At 37.5% G+C, this 18,094-nt stretch overlaps 1 protein-coding gene across 3 annotated transcripts in view; it reads right to left on the reverse strand.

Annotated features, from left to right (window-relative positions):
• The window catches only part of CSMD3 (CUB and Sushi multiple domains 3), a gene marked incomplete at both ends in the record, with an annotated part of 1,095,706 nt that overhangs the window by 568,279 nt on the left and 509,333 nt on the right, over positions 1-18,094 (reverse strand). For all 3 annotated transcript variants that reach the window (XM_081258479.1, XM_081258478.1, XM_081258477.1), the window contains one exon: positions 3,624-3,727. In XM_081258479.1, the coding sequence (XP_081114605.1) occupies positions 3,624-3,727 (104 nt within the window). The remainder of the gene's footprint in view (positions 1-3,623; positions 3,728-18,094) is intronic.

The raw sequence follows: 18,094 nt of genomic DNA on the forward strand, positions 1-18,094 counted from the left end.
ATACCAAGGGATGACTGCACTTCCCAAACAACAACCAAAAACATACTTACTGATCATATTAGTTCTGTGGCTGTCAATTTCTAATACAATATTACAGTATAATGAAATCCAAACTATCAGGTACAAAACCACAAAGAAATCTAGGAGGAACTACATATTATTTCTGAAAGATATTAGTCTAATGTGGTGAAATGTCTAGCAGGTACATCACCCTGATAAAAATGCTGAGTATTTTTAGGGGGGTGGAGTTACAAATAATTTGAATAACATAAACAAATATGCAGAACATGTAAAATAATGGCCCTTTGTCCATCATTATCTTAGCAAGCACAAAGTAGAACTGTAGTAGGCTCAGAGATAAACAACAAAATTGTGGTTGATCAATGATATCCATGTAGTAGGTGGAGGAGAGAAGTTGAAGCTGAGGTCAAGAATGCATAAAGATAAGTAAGAAAAGAAGGGATTTTTTTTTTGTTTTTTTGTTTTTTTTCTGAAAAGATAACAACTAAGATGGAATAGTATTGGGTCTACAATGTACACATAAGGTAACTCTTTGGTGTTATTACAGGATTCTGGAATAACAGTACTATTAGAACTTCTTGTAAAATTAAAAAGAAAAGGAAAGGAAAGAGGAGGAGAGGCTTGGAGGCCAGTAGGGATTACAACTGCAGCCCCTCAGGACTGTATATATTTGCAAACTTTAAAAGCTTCTGCCTGAGGGTCTGGCATCCAATCAGCCTGAAACTAGGTGATCACTGAATTCCTTTCTTTGGAACACTGACAAGTCTTGGCACATGCTGAACAGCAGGGGCAAATCAGGAATAAATAAGGCAGTATATACAACCAAAAAGGTTTAAGAGACAACAAAGAGCTAGGGGAGGGTTGAATGAGAAGGATCATCACCTAAACAAAGTCACTACTTCAAGACTGATAGAGGTAGCAGTTTTGCCTAATATATAGAAACAGACACAGAGAATTAGGCAAAATGAGGAGACAAAATATGTTCCAAACAAAAGAAAAAACAAAACATCAGAAAAAAAAACCTTAATGATATGAAGATAAGTAATTTACCTGGTAAAGAATTCAAAATGATGGTCATAAAAGTGCTCACTGAACTCAGGAGAAGAATGGATGAACACAGTGAGAACTTCAACAAAGGGTTAAAAAATATATAAGAAAGAATCATTCATAGCTAAAGAATGGAATAACATGAGTAACATAAATTAAATGAAAAATACACTAAAGGGAATCAATAGCAGATAAGATGATACAGAAGAATGATTAGCAATCTGGAAGACAGGGTAATGGAAATCACCCAATCAGAACAAAAAGGGGAAAAAATTAAATATGGATAGCTTAAGGGCCTCTGGGACAACATCAAGCACAAGAATATTTGCTTTATAGGGATCCCAGAAGTAGAAGAAAGGGAGAATGGGGAACAAATGTATCTGAAGAAATACTGGCTGAAAACTTCCCTATCCTAGAAAGGAAACAGACATCCAGATCCAGGAGCACAGAAAGTCCCAAACAAGATGACTCCCAAGAGACCTACAAAGAGACACATTATAGGTAAAATGTCAAAAATTAAAGAGAGAGTACTAAAAGCAGTAAGAGGAAACCAACTAGTTAATATAATGGAAGCAATTTTTTCAGCAGAAACTTTGCAGACCGGAATGGAGCAGCATGATATATTCAAAGTGCTGAAACAAAATAAAACAAACAAACAAACAAAAATTTACAACCAAGAATACTGTATCCAGCAAGGTTATCATTCAGAATTGAAAGTGAGATAAAGAGTTTCCCAGACAAGCAAAATCTAAAGGAGTTCACCACCACTAAACTGGCCCTGCAAGAAATGTTAAAGGGACTTCTATAAGCTGAAATGAAATGGCACTAATTAATAAGAAAACACATGAAACTAAAATTCTCACTGGAAAAGGCAAATATATAGTAATGGTAGTGGATCAATCACTTATAAAACCTGTGTGAAGGTTAAATGATGAAGTTCCAAAAAAAAAAAAAACAACTATATAATAATTAGAGAAGACACAAAATAAAAAGATGTAAAACATGATGTAAAAGACATAAAATGTAGAGGCAGGGAATAAAAATGTAGTATTTGTAGAATGCATTTGAACTTAAGTGACTATCAACATAAAATAAACTTTTCCATATATAAATAGTTATATATGAACCTTATGGTAACCACAAACCAAAAACCTATAATAGATACAGAGAAAATAAAGACAAAAAAAATCCAAACATGACACTAAAGAAAATCATTAAACAATCATTAAAAAAACAAACAAACAAACAAACAAACAAAAAAACCCAAGACCCATCTATATGCTGCTTATAAGAGACTCACTTCAGATCTAAACACACACAGACCAAAAGTGAAGGAATGAAGAAAGATATTTCATGCAAATAAAAACAAAAAGAAAGCTGGGATAGCAGTACTTACATCGGATAAAATATACTTTAAAGACTGTAACAAAAGACAAAGAAGAGCATCACATAATGATAAAGGGATCAATCCAACAAGAGGATATAGCATTTGTAAATATCTATGCACCCAACATAGGACCACCTAAATATATAAAGCAAACATTAATAGACATAATGGGAGGGGTCCAGAAATCTACATTTTAAAAAGTGCACCAGGTAATTGTGACGTAAAAGACCCCATTTTTGAGAAACACCTCACTGATAAAGCCTGTATTGCAAATCAACAGTTATGAAAGAAATACTGAAAGAAAGCATATCATAACCTTTTGAGGTTCATCACAGAAAAAAACTATACTTGCCCTGGACATTTCTTCTTGCCACTATCAGAGGTAGATTATTGGAATGGATAGCCAAGGATTTGGCGGTAAGTTCCTAACATTTCCCTTTTCTCAATTTATGTTCATTCTTTTTGTTCACATTAAGAACCTTTTTAGTATATTAGCTCAACTCTGAGAGCTGTTCATTGCTAACTACTGCATGTCAAACCACTGATAAACTCTCAACTACAGATCTTGATGACCAGGTCTTTATTATTGTCTCTGGGATCAATTTCATGCTTGTTTTTTTCCAGTCTATTCTAAAACTCTGTGAGGGCAAAGGTATTTTCCAAAATAATGTCAATCAGCCACTCTGCAATTTCACCCTAGGCCTCTTTTGCCAATGAGCTCCTTTCTGGAAATGGACTCTAAGTAACTGTGTTTGGATCAAGTACCTTAAGCACCACTGAAGAAGGACTAATAAATATACTATATGCAGGTTGATGATCATAACTAAGGTACTATGCTTCTTCTGTTGGTGATAGTAGGAAGAATCAATGAAAGAAAAGAAAAAGTAAAATTTCATACAATTTTATAAAGACCTAATAGGTTAAGTCAAGAAAGAAACATTGAGGGGCTTCCCTGGTGGTGCAGTGGTTGAGACTCCGCCTGCCGATGCAGGGGACACGGGTTCGTGCCCTGTTCTGGGAAGATCCCACATGCTGCGGAGCAGCTGGGCCCGTGAGCCATGGCTGCTGAGCCTGTGCTCCGCAACGGGAGAGGCCACAACAGTGAGAGGCCCGTGTACCGCAAAAAAAAAAAAAAAAAAAAAGAAAGAAAGAAACATTGACAACTTACACTTGGAGCACTGTCCTTGGGTCTCCAACTTCGCTCCCATCACCAATTGTCAAGGTGTCATAGCCAATTTCCAGATCGAATTCTTCAAAATTTATCTGGATAACCTAGCAATAAACAGAAACAAACATCTCAAATATATTTCATTATATAATAAAAGCAAACAAAAGAGCAATGGGAGAAAAACATTTAAAATGCACTGTGGACATACTATATATCTATAGATCTATAGCTATCTGTATAAGAATTTCAAACTATGGCAGGAGATCATGTGAGACTATTCCTATCAATCATTACAATTATAACATAATTTTTATTTACTCTATTGTATCTTCTGTAATAATTTTTCAGTGAAATGGCATGGCTTCTGTTTATAGGACACTCTTATTTGAGGAATTTGAATGCAAATCTAATTTAAGAAGGCTTTATAAAAAAGTATATGTACCTGAAGAGTGGTTACATTTGCATATATTTTTACAAGCTAGCACAGAAAAACACAGAGTATACTATTTCCATGAAATAGTAAAGCTTAAAAAATGCTAGAGCTAAATTTGAATCTAGATCACTAAATTTAAAGGCATCAGATTTATTTATTTATTTATTTATTTAGCGGTACATGGGCCTCTCACTGTTGTGGCCTCTTCCCTTGCGGAGCACGGGCTCCGGACGCACAGGCTCAGCAGCCATGGCTCACGGGCCTAGCCGCTCCGCGGCATGTGGGATCTTCCTGGACTGGGGCACAAACCCGTGTCCCCTGCATCGGCAGGCGGACTCTCAACCACTGCGCCACCAGGGAAGCCCCTATCAGCACCATTTTTTAAACAGCATTTGCATACTTTGTGGCTGTGTCATGTTTTGATAATTCTCACAATATTTCAAACTTTTTCATTATTATTACATTTTTTATGGTGATCTCTGCTCAGTGACTTTTGCCGTTTCTTTGTAATAGTTTTGGGGAGCCATATTCCACACCCACATAAGACTGCACACTTAAATGATAAATGTTGTGTGTGTTCTAAGTGCTCCACTGACAGGCTGTTCCCCCATCTTTCTCTATCTCTTTGGGCCTCCCTATTCCCTAAGACACAATAATATTGAAATTAGGTCAACTAATGACCCTACAGTGGCTGCTAAGTGTTCAAGAGTAAAGAGGAGTCCCACCTCCCGCACTTTAAATCAAAAGCTAGAAATGATTAAGCTTAGTGAGAAATGCATGCATTTCAAAAGTCGAGACAGGCCAAAAGGTAGGCGTGTTGCATCAGTTGCAAGTTGTAAATGCAAAGAAACTGTTCTTGAAGGAAATTAAAAGTGCTACTCTAGTGAACATATGAATAAGAAAGTGAAATAGCCTTACTGATGATATGGAGAAAGTTTTAGTGGTCTAGAAGGAAGTTCAAACAAGTCACAACATTCTCTTAAGCAAAAGCCTAATTTAGAGTAAGGCCCTAACTTTACTTAAATCTATGAAGGCTCAGAGAGCTGAGTAAGCTGCAAAGAAAAGTTTGAAGCTAGCAGAGATTGGTTCATGAGGTTTAAGGAAAAAAAGCCATCTCCATAACATAAAAGTACAAGGTGAACAGCAGAAGCTGCAGCAAGTTATCCAGAAGATTTTGCTAAGGAAATTAATGAATGTGGCTACACTAATCAACAGATTTTCAGTGTAGACAAAACAGCCTATATTGGAAGAAGACACCATCTACGACTTTCACAGCTAGAGAAAAGTCAATGCTTGACTTCAAATCTTCAAAAGACAGGCTGACTCTCTTGTTAAGGGTATATGTAGCTGACTTGAAGCCAGTGCTGAGTTACTGTTCTGAAAACCTTAGGAATCTTAAGAATTATGCTAAATCTACTCTGCCTGTGCTCTATAAATGGAACAATAAAGCCTGGAAATAGCACATCTGTTTATAACACAGTTTATGGAATATTGTCAGCCCACTGTTGAGACCTACTGCTCAGGAAAAAGATTCCTTTAAAAATATGATTGTTTATTGACAATGCACCTGGTCACTCAAGAGCCCTGATGAACCTGTAAAACAAGATTAATGTTGTCATGTCTGCTAAACAACATCCATTCTGCAGCCTATGGATCAAGGAGTAATTCTGACTTTCAAGTCTTATTATTTAATTAACACATTTTGTAAGACTGTATCTGCCACAGATGGTGGTTCCTCTGATGGATCTGGGCAAAGTAAATTAAAACCTTTCTGTAAAGGATTCATGATTCTAGATGCCATTAAGAACATTTGCGATTCATGGGAAGAGCAAAATATCGACATTAATAGAAGTTTGGAAGAAGGTGATTCCAACCCTCAAGGAGGACTTTGAGGGGTTCAAAACGTCAGTGGAGGAAGTCACCGCAGCTGTGATGAAAATAGCAAGAGAATTATAATTAGAAGTGGAGCCTGAAGATGGGACTGAATTGCTGCAATTTCATGGTAAAACTTTTAACAGATGAGGAGTTGTTTCTTGTGGATGAGCAAAGAATGTGATGGAATCTCCTCTTGGTGAAGATGCTGTGAAGATTGTTGAAATGACAGCAAAGGATTCAGAATATTATATAAACTTACTTGATAAAGGAGTGGTAGCATTTGAGAGAACTGACTACAATTTTGAAAGTTCAACTGTAGATAAAATGCTATCAAAGCACAGTGCCTGCTACAGAGAAATCACTGGTGAAAGGGAAGAGTTAATCAATGTGGCAAACTTCATTAATGTTTTATTTTAAGAAATTGCTACAGGGACTCCCCTGGTGGTGCAGTGGTTAGGAATCTGCCTGCCAATGCAGGGGACACGAGTTCGATCCCTGGTCTGGGAGGATCCCACATGCTGCGGAGCAACTAAGCCTGTGCGCCACAACTACTGAGCCTACCCTCTGGAGCCCATGAGCCACAGCTGCTGAGCCTGTGTGCTACAGCTACTGAAGCCTGCACACCTGGAGCCTGTGCTCTGCAACAGGAGAGGCCACCACAATGAGAAGCCTGCAGTGAAGAGTAGTGAAGAGTAGCCCCCGCTCGCCACAACTACAGAAAGCCCGTGTGCAGCAACGAAGATGCAATGCAACCAAAAATAAACAAATAAAATTGATTCTTAAAAAAAAAAAAAAAGAAATTGCTACAGCCACCCCAACCATCAGCACCACCACCCTAATCATTCATCAGCCATCAATATCAAGGAACGACTGTCCACCAGCTAAATGATTATGACTCACTGCAGGCTCAGATTATGGTTACCATTTTTTAAATAGTCTTAATAGTTTTTAGTGTACAGATCTTTCACCTCCTTGGTTAAATTTATTCCTTAGTATTTTATTATTATTTTTTAAATTTATTGAAGTACAGTTGATTTACAATGTAGTGTTAACTTCTTCTGTACAGCAAAGTGACTCAGTTATACATATACATATTCTTTTTCATATTCTGTTCCATTATGGTTTATCACAGGATATTGAATATAGTTCCCTGTGCTATACAGTAGGACTACATTTATCCATTCTATATATACTAGTTTCTATCTGTTAATCTCAAACTCTCAATCCTTCCCTCCCCCACCTCCCATAAAGTATTTTTTAATTAAGGTCTGTACACTGTTTTTTTTAGGCACAATGTTGTTGCACACTTAATAGACTACAGTATACTGAAACATAACTATTATATATACTACAAAACAAAAAAATTGTGAGACTCACTTTATTGTGGTATTCGTTTTATTGTGGTGGTCTAGAACTGAACACACAATATCTCCAAGATATGCCTGTATTCTTTCCCCATTGAATGTTTTTGGCACCTTTGTCAAAAAATAATTGCTCATAGATGGGTGGGTTTAGTTCTGTGCTCTCTTAGCTTTTGTTTATCTGGGAATATCTTGAATTATCTTTCATCCTTGAAGGAGAGTTTTGACAGATATAGAATTCTTGGTTGACAGTTTTGTTTTCAATGTTTAAAGATATTGTCTCACTTGTTTCTCAGCTTCTTTTTCTTTTTGGAAATCAGCTGTTAGTATTTTTTTAGGATTTGTTGTACTTGAAGAGTCACTTTTCACCTGCTGCTTTCAAGATTCTCTTTGTTTTTACCTTTCAACCATTTGACTATAATATGTTTCGGTATGGATCACTTTAAGCTTATCTTACATAGAGTTTGTTGAGCTTCCTGGATGGGTAGAATCATGTCTCTCTCAAATTTGTGATCTTTTTGGTCATTATCTTCAAATATTCTTTCTGTACCATTATTTCTATCTTCTCCTCCTGAGAGTCATATAATACATTTGTTGGTCCATTTGCTCATATTCCACAGGTCCCTAGGCTCCTTTCACTTTTTTCACCTTTTTTCTTTCTTTTTTTTTCTGTTCTTCAGACTGAATAATTTCAATTGTCCTATCTTCAAGCTTACTAATTCTTTCTTCTGCTGATCAAACCTGCTCTCAAAAACCTCTAGGTTTATAAAATTCCAGTTATTATGGTTTAAAGCTCCAGAATTTCTATTTGGTTCCTTTTTTATAATTTCTATCTCTTTATTGATATTCTCATTTTATTCATATATCATTTTCATCATTCCCTTTAATTTTGTCCATGCTGTTTGAGCATAATTAATACAGTTGTTTTAAATCTTTGTCTAATAAGTTCAATGACTCAATGTCTTCAGGGATATTTTCTGTCAATTTATTTTGTTCCTTTCAATGACCACATTCTCCTGTTTCTTTGCATACTTTGTGATCTCATTGTTGTTTCTGAAAACTAGCCATTTGAATGTTACAATGTGGTAATTCTGGAAATCAGAGTCTCTCCCTTCCCCAGGGTTTGCTGTTCTTGATTTTGAAGACTTGTGTCCATCCAATGTTTTAACTGGAATTTCTTTAAATTCAAGGAGCTAAAAAAAATATCCATTTCAGCATGTTTGGGCTGCTATAACAAAATACCATAAACTGGGTGGCATATAAACAATAGAAATTTATTTATCACAGTTCTCGAGGCTGGGAAGTCCAAGATCAAGGCATGGTTGATTCAGTGTATGGTGAGAGAAAGAATCCTGGTTCACAGAAGGCCATTTTTTGTTGTAACCTAACACCAGCAGAAGGGTCTAGGGAGCCCTTTGGGGTCTCTCTTATAAGAACACTAATCCTACTCATGAGGTCTCCACCCTCAGGACCTCCTGAAGACCACACGTCCTAATACCATCACATTGAGCATTAGGATTATGAATTCTGAAGGGACAGAAGCATTCAGATCATAGCAAGACCTCTCCCAGTCTTTGAGGACTGGCTCAGTGATAGGATATTCTTTAATATCTATCCAGACCATTTACAATTTTGTCTTAGCCTTCACTTGCTGCTTGCACTAAGCCTATAGATCAGATAGTGGTGAAAGCTTAGGGTCTTCTCAGGTCTTCCTGAGCATGTGTCTTGCCATGGGCATGCATGTGACTTTCTAAATTACACCATATACTGGAGGGCTTTTGCATGTCCTAATTTCCTGAAGAAACTGTTTCTTATTTCTAGTAACTCACTCATGGTGGCTTGTTTTCCTATGTGTTTAGTTATATTTAACAATAAACCCATTTTTATTACAGCTTCAGCTGTGAGAATCTTGAAGGTCTTAAACTGGGTATAATTTCATTCATTTTCTGCTAACTGGATCCAAGGGTTACTACCAAGCTGGTGCCAGTTTAACATCTTGTGAGGCTTTTAGCTAAATACTAAAGTTTCAAGTTCAGCTTCTTCACCTGTTGATCCAAAGAGACTGGGCCTCAGTCTTAGCCTCCTAATTCCAGAGAGTAATTGCCATTTGCCACAAGGAAAACCAAGCTTTCTTTACATTTCATCTCCAAGCTTTCTTTCCATTTCATCTCCTACTTTCATTTCAGTTCATTCTTCTTTTAATTATATACACATAATTGTACTTGTGTTTGTATGGTACGCATGCATAGTCTTATAGATTTTCTTTATTGTGAACCAACAATGCACTGAAAAATGTGTTTCTTGTATTTCAGTGGGAGGGCCTTTCAGAGTACTTCATCTATCATCCTTTCAAAAGAGAAATGACATGATCCACTTTACCCCAAGCCATTTCACAATAGAGCCATGAGTGCATTGCATTTAAAATTAGGGAATGTCGCCTATTAAATGGCTTTAAAAGTATAATAGGCTAGTAGATACAAACTAGGAATTTAATAAGTGACTGGTTGATTGCTATTTCTATGCCAAACCCTTGATAGTCATTATTGTTTAGTCATGTCTCAAAAAATTTGGATACCCATTTAATGATAGATTTTATTTTTCCTGAATTGTAACTGAGGTTCATGCGTGTATATATGCAATAATGAGAACTCTACTTCATTTTAAATTAAGTGATGAATTAATTACTAACTAATCCATACACTTTCAGATAAGCACTTAACCACTGAGCTGTCACTGAAATTTTAGACACTTATAATTCTTGAACAGTTTCAATGACACTGAATCACTGAGAAGCTAAAATAGTCTGATTGAATTTGTAGAACACATTCATTTTAATTTGATTCTTGTATGCTTAGTTTAAACGTCATTACTGGACTGGTTCTTTAGAAGTAAAATCTATGCATAAAAAGAATAAAACTACTTTGGCCTCAGCTGGAGACATTAACATAAGTAAAGCATTACAGTAAAATTCAAAAATGGTACACTGAGATATTTCCAAAAGTAAAAAAAAAAAAACAAAAAAAACCCAGTAGAATGTATAAAGGTAATTTGTAAAAACAAAAACAAAACAACAAAACATTTTTTTTCACACAAAAATGTAATAAGTAACATCAGGAGTGTGATGTGAAATTTTCTTTTTCTGGATTCTCCTGTAACATGGAGGAGAAAATAGCCACTTTCCGTCCCTTTATCTTTGTATAACATGAAAATGAAATGAAAAGGTAATTAAAAAATCAGTTCTCATCAGTGTAATATAACTACTTTCTCTACATATATAGTTGGCAGTAGGGCTGAAACATTTAGTAGGAAAATAGGAAGAATATAATGCATATTAGAAGGGAAAGGAACGTCATACATCTTGCCTTTCATATTTGTTCCTAATCATTTGTGGGTGGGAAAAAAACCTGCATTTAGGTCATAGGACTGTTGAAGAAAAAGTTGTGATAATAAAATATGCCCCTAAATATAAAATAATTTATAATTGTCTTGATTTTTTAACCAAATAAGCCATACTCTTGGCTTCCACTTGTAAAGTGCCGATTCCAAATTACTATATGACGTTGCTAATTGAGGCTTATGTTAAAAAATTTAAGCTACTAATGTAATCAATTAACAGTATTCTCATGCATATTAACATTGGCTTTCCAGAAGTGAGAAATCTGTAAATAATATTAAATATTAAGTGGTTAGTAGATCCATCTCCCATAAGGCTTAAGACATGGGTTTTCACAAGGTATTTTGATAGAACTGGTATAGAATCTATGTTTCATAATTGTCATTCTCTCCATCATTCACAGAGGGTTTAAAACCATGACTTCTCCATCATTATGTTTTATGAAGTCATGTGGAATCCCCGTTTATACGCTTTGTATCTTTTACCCATGAAATTTTTTTAAATTGGCAAATATTTATATTGTGTGAGTCCTGGTCTCAGTGCCACATGTGCACTGCTTCATTTTAACCCTAAAACTATAGGTAGCTTCCATTTATATATTAGTTTGGCCACTCAGAAGCTGAATATCCTCATGTTTGCAAAATTAGGAGGCTTGGTAGGAAGCATAGTATACTTCCCAGCATGGTTAGATGTTATCTTCCTCATCATTAACTGCAACCAGAGTTCAGGCATGAAACCTAAGCTACCCAAACCATGGATTCCGGCAGAGGGTGGCAAAAGCAGCAGAAACATCCAGTTTTAGAAGCAATAGTAGTTGTAATATGTAATGGCACTGATGTCCTAGAGCAGCATTATCCAATAGAAAAAAATCTTCCCACAAGTCAGAACCAGAAGCCATATCAGACTATGACAAAGTAAAGTTCTAGTGAGGTAAAATGGGTTCTGCTACATTCCAGGCTGATCAAGGAACTCATCCCCCTTCCATCGAAGGTAGTCTTCACCAGTCTTCTTAACCAGCAGGATATATTCTTCTATGAACCAATGACTGACCTCTGAAGTTTCAACTATGACGGATATCACATTTATTTGGGATGTGATGATAACTGTCTATTGGCTATAGGCCTCTAGATAATGAGGAACTAAATCTGGATATAATGGAGAAGCCAGCACAATACTTGGAGATACTAGAGTTGCATGTAACTGGTTAAGATTTTTGGTTTTCTCTATTAATGAAGACAGCATTTTTTCATGTAAACATTTTTCAAAGTGAACGTAGGGAAAGAACTATGCATTTGGATGAACATTTGATAACAAAACGGGTGGACTGTGGCGGAAACTATTGATTGCTTATCCAAAGGCCATCTTACTTGTTCACTCCAGACTTTTCTCTTCCGAACAGGACACTGATTTTGTTCAGCTATGTATCTTTCTATGTGCATTCTTATGCTTTAGGGACTGCTGATCCCATACCAAGTTCCATGGAATGGCTCCTAATGAGTCTATGCCAATATTAGCCGTTCCACTTCATTTGTCATGGATAAGATTAGATCTTACTATGTCACTTAATTTTGGTCAGTCAGTGGAAGGTGAGGAGCAATCTTCTGGGGGTCGGGTGCTTTCAGGAAAATATTTCTTCATGCTCAAATGAAACACAAAGAATCAGTCTGCTTTGGAGGTGACTGGATCTGGATGTACTGACTAGAGCTACTGCAGCCATCTTGCAATATGTAGTTTAAGGACAAAACTAACACATGGAGATGCCCAGAGCCAAGAGATGGATGTTTTTACTGTATGTCTGAGTCTTCCATACCTCTGGATAGTATGCTGTGCTAAATAATGCATTTCCTTATTATTTAAACCATCTTTCCCATACGTAAACTGAAAACATTCTAGTGGATACATCAGTATATTCAATTCTAAGTTTTAAAAAATTCTTTGCCCAGTAATTTGTCTGTGTTTATTTGGCTGAAAGTGATGGGACTAAATTCAATCTCAGACTTCCCTGATGTGGCAATCCAAGTGCTCAAACTTCACACTATTCTCCATTTGCATAGTAAACGTCTGCAACTTAGGAAATACCTTCTGTCTGCCAAATACCTGATATATAATAGCATAACTTCTAAGTAAGTTCTTTGAAGTTGCACATATGCCTCATGTTTTAAATAGTGATGGCAAGGGAAGATAATTTCTGAAATCTGACAAGTAATAAATATTATGTCAATTCCTTGGGGGAAAAATACAGAAAGCATGGATTGGTATAAGCGATTTTATCTTCCATGATAAAGTCTGTATGTTTTTGCTGCAAAATAAATCTGGAAGCTGATGAAATTTCTTAGTATTTCTCCAGTCAGTTTCCTGTATTGGTCAATTTGCACCAATATAATTAGTATTGGAATTAAATGAAGCTTTGATGATATTTAACTAAACAAATTAATGATGCTTTAATATTAATACCAAGCTAATCACATTAGTGAAACAAGATAATATAAGGGTACAGGCAAAGATATGGTTTAAGTCTCTCTCTGTCATGGAATGTTACATTATTTTGGGGAAGTTTCATAACTATAAAAGAGTATTTATAATTCATAATTCCTAAGGTTGGAGTAGGTATTACATTAAACAAAGTTTGTAAAACAGAACATACTGTGCTTGATATACAGTAGGCCTTCAATAAATGACAGTTATTATTAGCTAATCATAAAATAAACGTTGACATCTGTTCACAATGGATCTTGAGGATGAAGTTCTATTTCTGGCAACCCCACTGTGATTTAAGGAGGAGAGTTTCTTCCCCCAAATCTATGCTGCTAGAAATTTATCTTTTCTGGAAGAAAATAATATTTTCTCCATTAAGCTCATTTCAGAATGACTATAATTCACTCTGTTATTAACAAGTATATTTCTTACCAGGTGAGGAAATCCAGAATGCATAAATACAAAATATACAAAGTGTAAGCTTTGCATACAAAGCTTAAAGTATGTAATGCTATATTACACAATCAATTTGACATATAATTAAAGAACTTCCTTATTCATACATGTCTGAGACCTTAGCGATCACAGTCCAGTTTGGAGATAAGACATAAACAAGATAAATACAATACCCTGTGTTAAGTGCTTTGGGATATGGACACACAGGGTTAACATGGGCAGAGATGAGAGCTGCCCAATCCAATTAAAGAGTAAAATGGAAAGATTTCCCCCAAGAGAGAATCCCCAGGCAGTGCAAAGGAAGGTAAAGATGGGAACTGGGGAAGAACATTGTAGAAAAGAGCATAAAAAATGGCACAGTAGAAAGAAATATTCTTTTTTGTTTCTGTAATATCAACTGTGAAACAGGAAGTGATTAAAAGGAAGGCTAAAAATGGAGGTAGGAGCTATATCATGTTAAGGACTTTGAACTTTATCTTATAAATGAGGAGCAGCAAATATGAGTTTTGAGTGGTGTGTTGATAGGGTTTTATTTGCTTTTCATATGCTCACTTTGGCAGCAGGAACAATCTGTATTTGAAGTGGAGTAGGGGAGAGTTACAGAGATCGAGGGACTAAACTTGAGCTGTAAAATTAGGGATGGAGAAGAGTGGACTCAATCTAGATTTTTTACCCCCCCAAAAAAATGATTGTAGTTATTTTTCCCTTTTTCTCTTTTCATACATATAGAAGCACCAGTCAAAAGCTCACTCAAAAATCTATGCCTCATAGGACTATTTTATTAAATTTTATTGGGTATAGTCTAATCCAGATAAAGCAGAATATTCAATCCATTTGTCCAAAAAATCATGTATTTCAGAATAATCCTAAAATTTTACTGTTTTGTGATATGTATTGTGTGTGATATATATTACATGTGTACATGGAAAATTAATGTTCAATAACTGTTTAATCAGTAATCATCCTAATTTGCCTATTTTTGTAAAAAGGAAAATTTACATGAAATTTGTGAAACAAATACTGTAAGATAAAAAAGGTTTAAATATAACACATATAAACCCAACATTTATTTATTTGAAAGTAATCTCATTTTGGAGGAAGAAATTAATCTCTCATATTCTAGAAGGATTATACACTATAATATTTATATTTTATGACAGAAGATGTATTCCAAGACTCTCGGACTAGACCATTCAAAAATGAGGAGTGCTAGCCTAGGGAATTCTCTAGGTTCATCCACTTTGCTGCCAGAATCAGGTTAATAGTTTCAATTATTACAAAGGCTCATATTTTAGAGACAGGAGGGGAATCTGGAGACACAGAAAGATACTGATGGAATGATAAAAAGCTTTCAGCTTTGTTTATTTTTCTATGCCTTTTGTATTTGTGCACTGCTCTTCCCCTCTAGGGGGTTGCTGGTATGTAACAATGACATTAAATATGGCACTACAAATGTTTCACTGAAGGGAAGAAACTACACAAAATGAAAAATGCATCAAATATTAAATCTATAACAAAACTGTACAAAACCATTGGTTCTTTCTGTCATTTATTCATGTTTTGCTACTGGAGGATATAATTTAAATTTCATAATACATATAAATGATCAACTTGAAGTTACAAATTTTGAAGAAAATGCTTGCAGATACTGTTGCTGGTTTTAGGAGGATATTCACTACAAATGTGTACATGTTAGGTTGTACATATTGAAACAAATTTTAAACAAATATGAGTACGTCTCATTAAAGTGAATTTGGTAAGAAGTACTATTTTGCTGGGTTTTGTCACTCATTAATAATGACGTCAGTCTGATCCAGAATACCTATCTCTCCATTTATTCATCTATACTATTTTTATGTAGAGAACCCCGGACTTGAAACTTTATTAAAAAATGAGATTAGTTTAAAATGACTAAACATACAACATGGTAGTGAGATACTATACATTTTTGTATATAATGAACCATACAGTGGATTCTAATTCCCATCCTCAGTTTTTTTTTTTTTTTTTGCGGTACGCGGGCCTCTCACTGTTGTGGCCTCTCCCGTTGTGGAGCACAGGCTCCAGACGCGCAGGCTCAGCGGCCATGGCTCACGGGCCCAGCCGCTCCACGGCATGTGGGATCTTCCCGGACTGGGGCACAAACGCATGGCCCCTGCATCGGCAGGCGGACTCTCAACCACTGTGCCACCAGGGAAGCCCCTCAGCTTATTTTTATTGTTTTTCTTTGAGACCAAAGAGGAAGGATGCAATATATTAGCTTCTCAATTCATGCTCTTTGTTGTTAACTTTATTTTTTGTTCATGTAATTTCTTCAAGTGTTAATGAATCTTTATCAGTTAATATTTATGGAAGACCTTGTTTACTGCCAAAATTATCTTCTTGAGTAAGCAATTTAGGTAGAAGCCCAAGAAGTTAGGGTATAAGAGGAATTATTTGCCACTGAACTCACTGTTTGCCAGTTATCCAGGAAGAAAGATTGCTGTTCCATGAATGAATATTCTTCGGGGTGAGTGGTTGGGAAAAAAGTAGGGAGAGATATTTATACTATTTGCTGTTTTGTGAACTGCACTTCAATTAATAAGCCTCTTTTGAAAACTGTGAATGTTGAAGACGCGGAGATCACCTGCCTCCCCACGGATACACCAGAAATACAGCTACACGTGGAACAACTCCTACAGAACACCTACTGAACGCTGGCAGAAGACCCCAGACCTCCCAAAAGGCAAGAAACTCCCCACATACCTGGGTAGGGCAAAGCGAGAGATTCCCGCACAGAGGAGCGGTGCCGAGCGGCACTCACCAGCCCGAGAGGCTTGTCTGCTCGCCTGCCGGGGCGGGAGGCGCTGGAAGCTGAGGCTCGGGCTTCGGTCAGAGCGCAGGGAGAGGACTGGGGCTGGCGGCGAGAACTCAGCCTGAAGGGGGCTAATGTGCCACAGCTAGCCGGGAGGGAGTCCGGGAAAACTCTGGAGCTGCCTAAGAGGCAAGAGACTTTTTCTTCCCTCTTGGTTTCCTGGTGCGCGAGGAGAGGGGATTAAGAGCGCTGCTTAAAGGGGCTCCACAGACAGGCGCGAGTTGTGGCTGAAAGCGCGGAGCCCAGAGACGGGCGTGGGACGCGGGGGCTGCTGCTGCCGCCGCCAAGAAGCCTGTGTGCAAGCGCAGGTCACTGTTCACACCGCCCTTCCGGGAGCCTGTGCAGCACACCACTGCCGGGGTCCCGGGATCCAGGGCCGGCTTCCCTGGGAGAACGCACGGCGCGCCTCGGGCTGGTGCAACGTCACGCCGACCTCTGCCGCTGCAGGCTCGCCCCGCACTCCATGCCCCTCCCTCCCGCCTGGAATGAGTGAGCCAGAGTCCCCGAAGAGGCTGCTCCTTTAACCCTGTCCTGTCTGAGCGAAGAACAGACGCCCTCCGGCGACCTACACGCAGAGGCGGGGCCAAATCCAAAGCTGACACGCAGGAGCTGTGAGAACGAAGAAGAGAAAGGGAAACCTCTCCCAGCAGCCTCAGAAGCAGCGGATTAAAGCTCCACAATCAACTTGATGTACCCTGCATCTGTGGAATACATGAATAGACAACAAATCATCCCAAATTGAGGAGCCAGGAGTCAGTGCTGTGCCTCTGAGGTGGGAGAGCCAACTTCAGGACACTGGTCCACAAGAGGCCTCCCAGCTCCACATAATATCAAACGGCGAAAATCTTCCAGACATCTCCATCTCAACACCAGCACCCAGCTTTACTCAACAACCAGCAAGCTACAGTGCTGGACACCCTATGCCAAACAACTAGCAAGACAGGAACACAACGCCACCCATTAACAGAGAGGTGGCCTAAAATCATAAAAAGTCCGCAGACACCCCCAAACACACCACCAGACGTGGACCTGCCCACCAGAAAGACAAGATCCAGCCTCATCCACCAGAACACAAGCACTAGTCCCCTCCACCAGGAAGCCTACACAACCCACTAAACCAACCTTAGCCACTGGGGACAGACACCAAAAACAACGGGAACTATGAACCTGCAGCCTGCAAAAAGGAGACCCCAAACACAGTAACATAAGCAAAATGAGAAGACAGAAAAACACACAGCAGGTGAAGGAGCAAGATAAAAACCTACCAGACCTAACAAATGAAGAGGTAATAGGCAGTCTACCTGAAAAAGAATTCAGAATAATGATGGTAAAGATGATCCAAGATTCTATTTCCAAGATCCAAAATCTTAGAAACAGAATAGACAAAATGCAAGAAACAGTTAACAAGGACCTAGAAGAACTAAAGATGAGTCAAGCATCGATTAAAAACACAATAAATGAAATAAAAAATACTCTAGATGGGATCAATAGCAGAATAACTGAGACAGAAGAACAGATAAGTGAGGTGGAAGATAAAATAGTGGAAATAACTGCTGCAGAGCAAAATAAAGAAAAAAGAATGAAAAGAACAGAGGACAGTCTCAGAGACCTCTGGGACAACAT

This window comes from Mesoplodon bidens (genome assembly GCF_964165515.1).
Source record: "Mesoplodon bidens genome assembly, chromosome: 16".
Classification (NCBI taxonomy): domain Eukaryota; kingdom Metazoa; phylum Chordata; class Mammalia; order Artiodactyla; family Ziphiidae; genus Mesoplodon; species Mesoplodon bidens.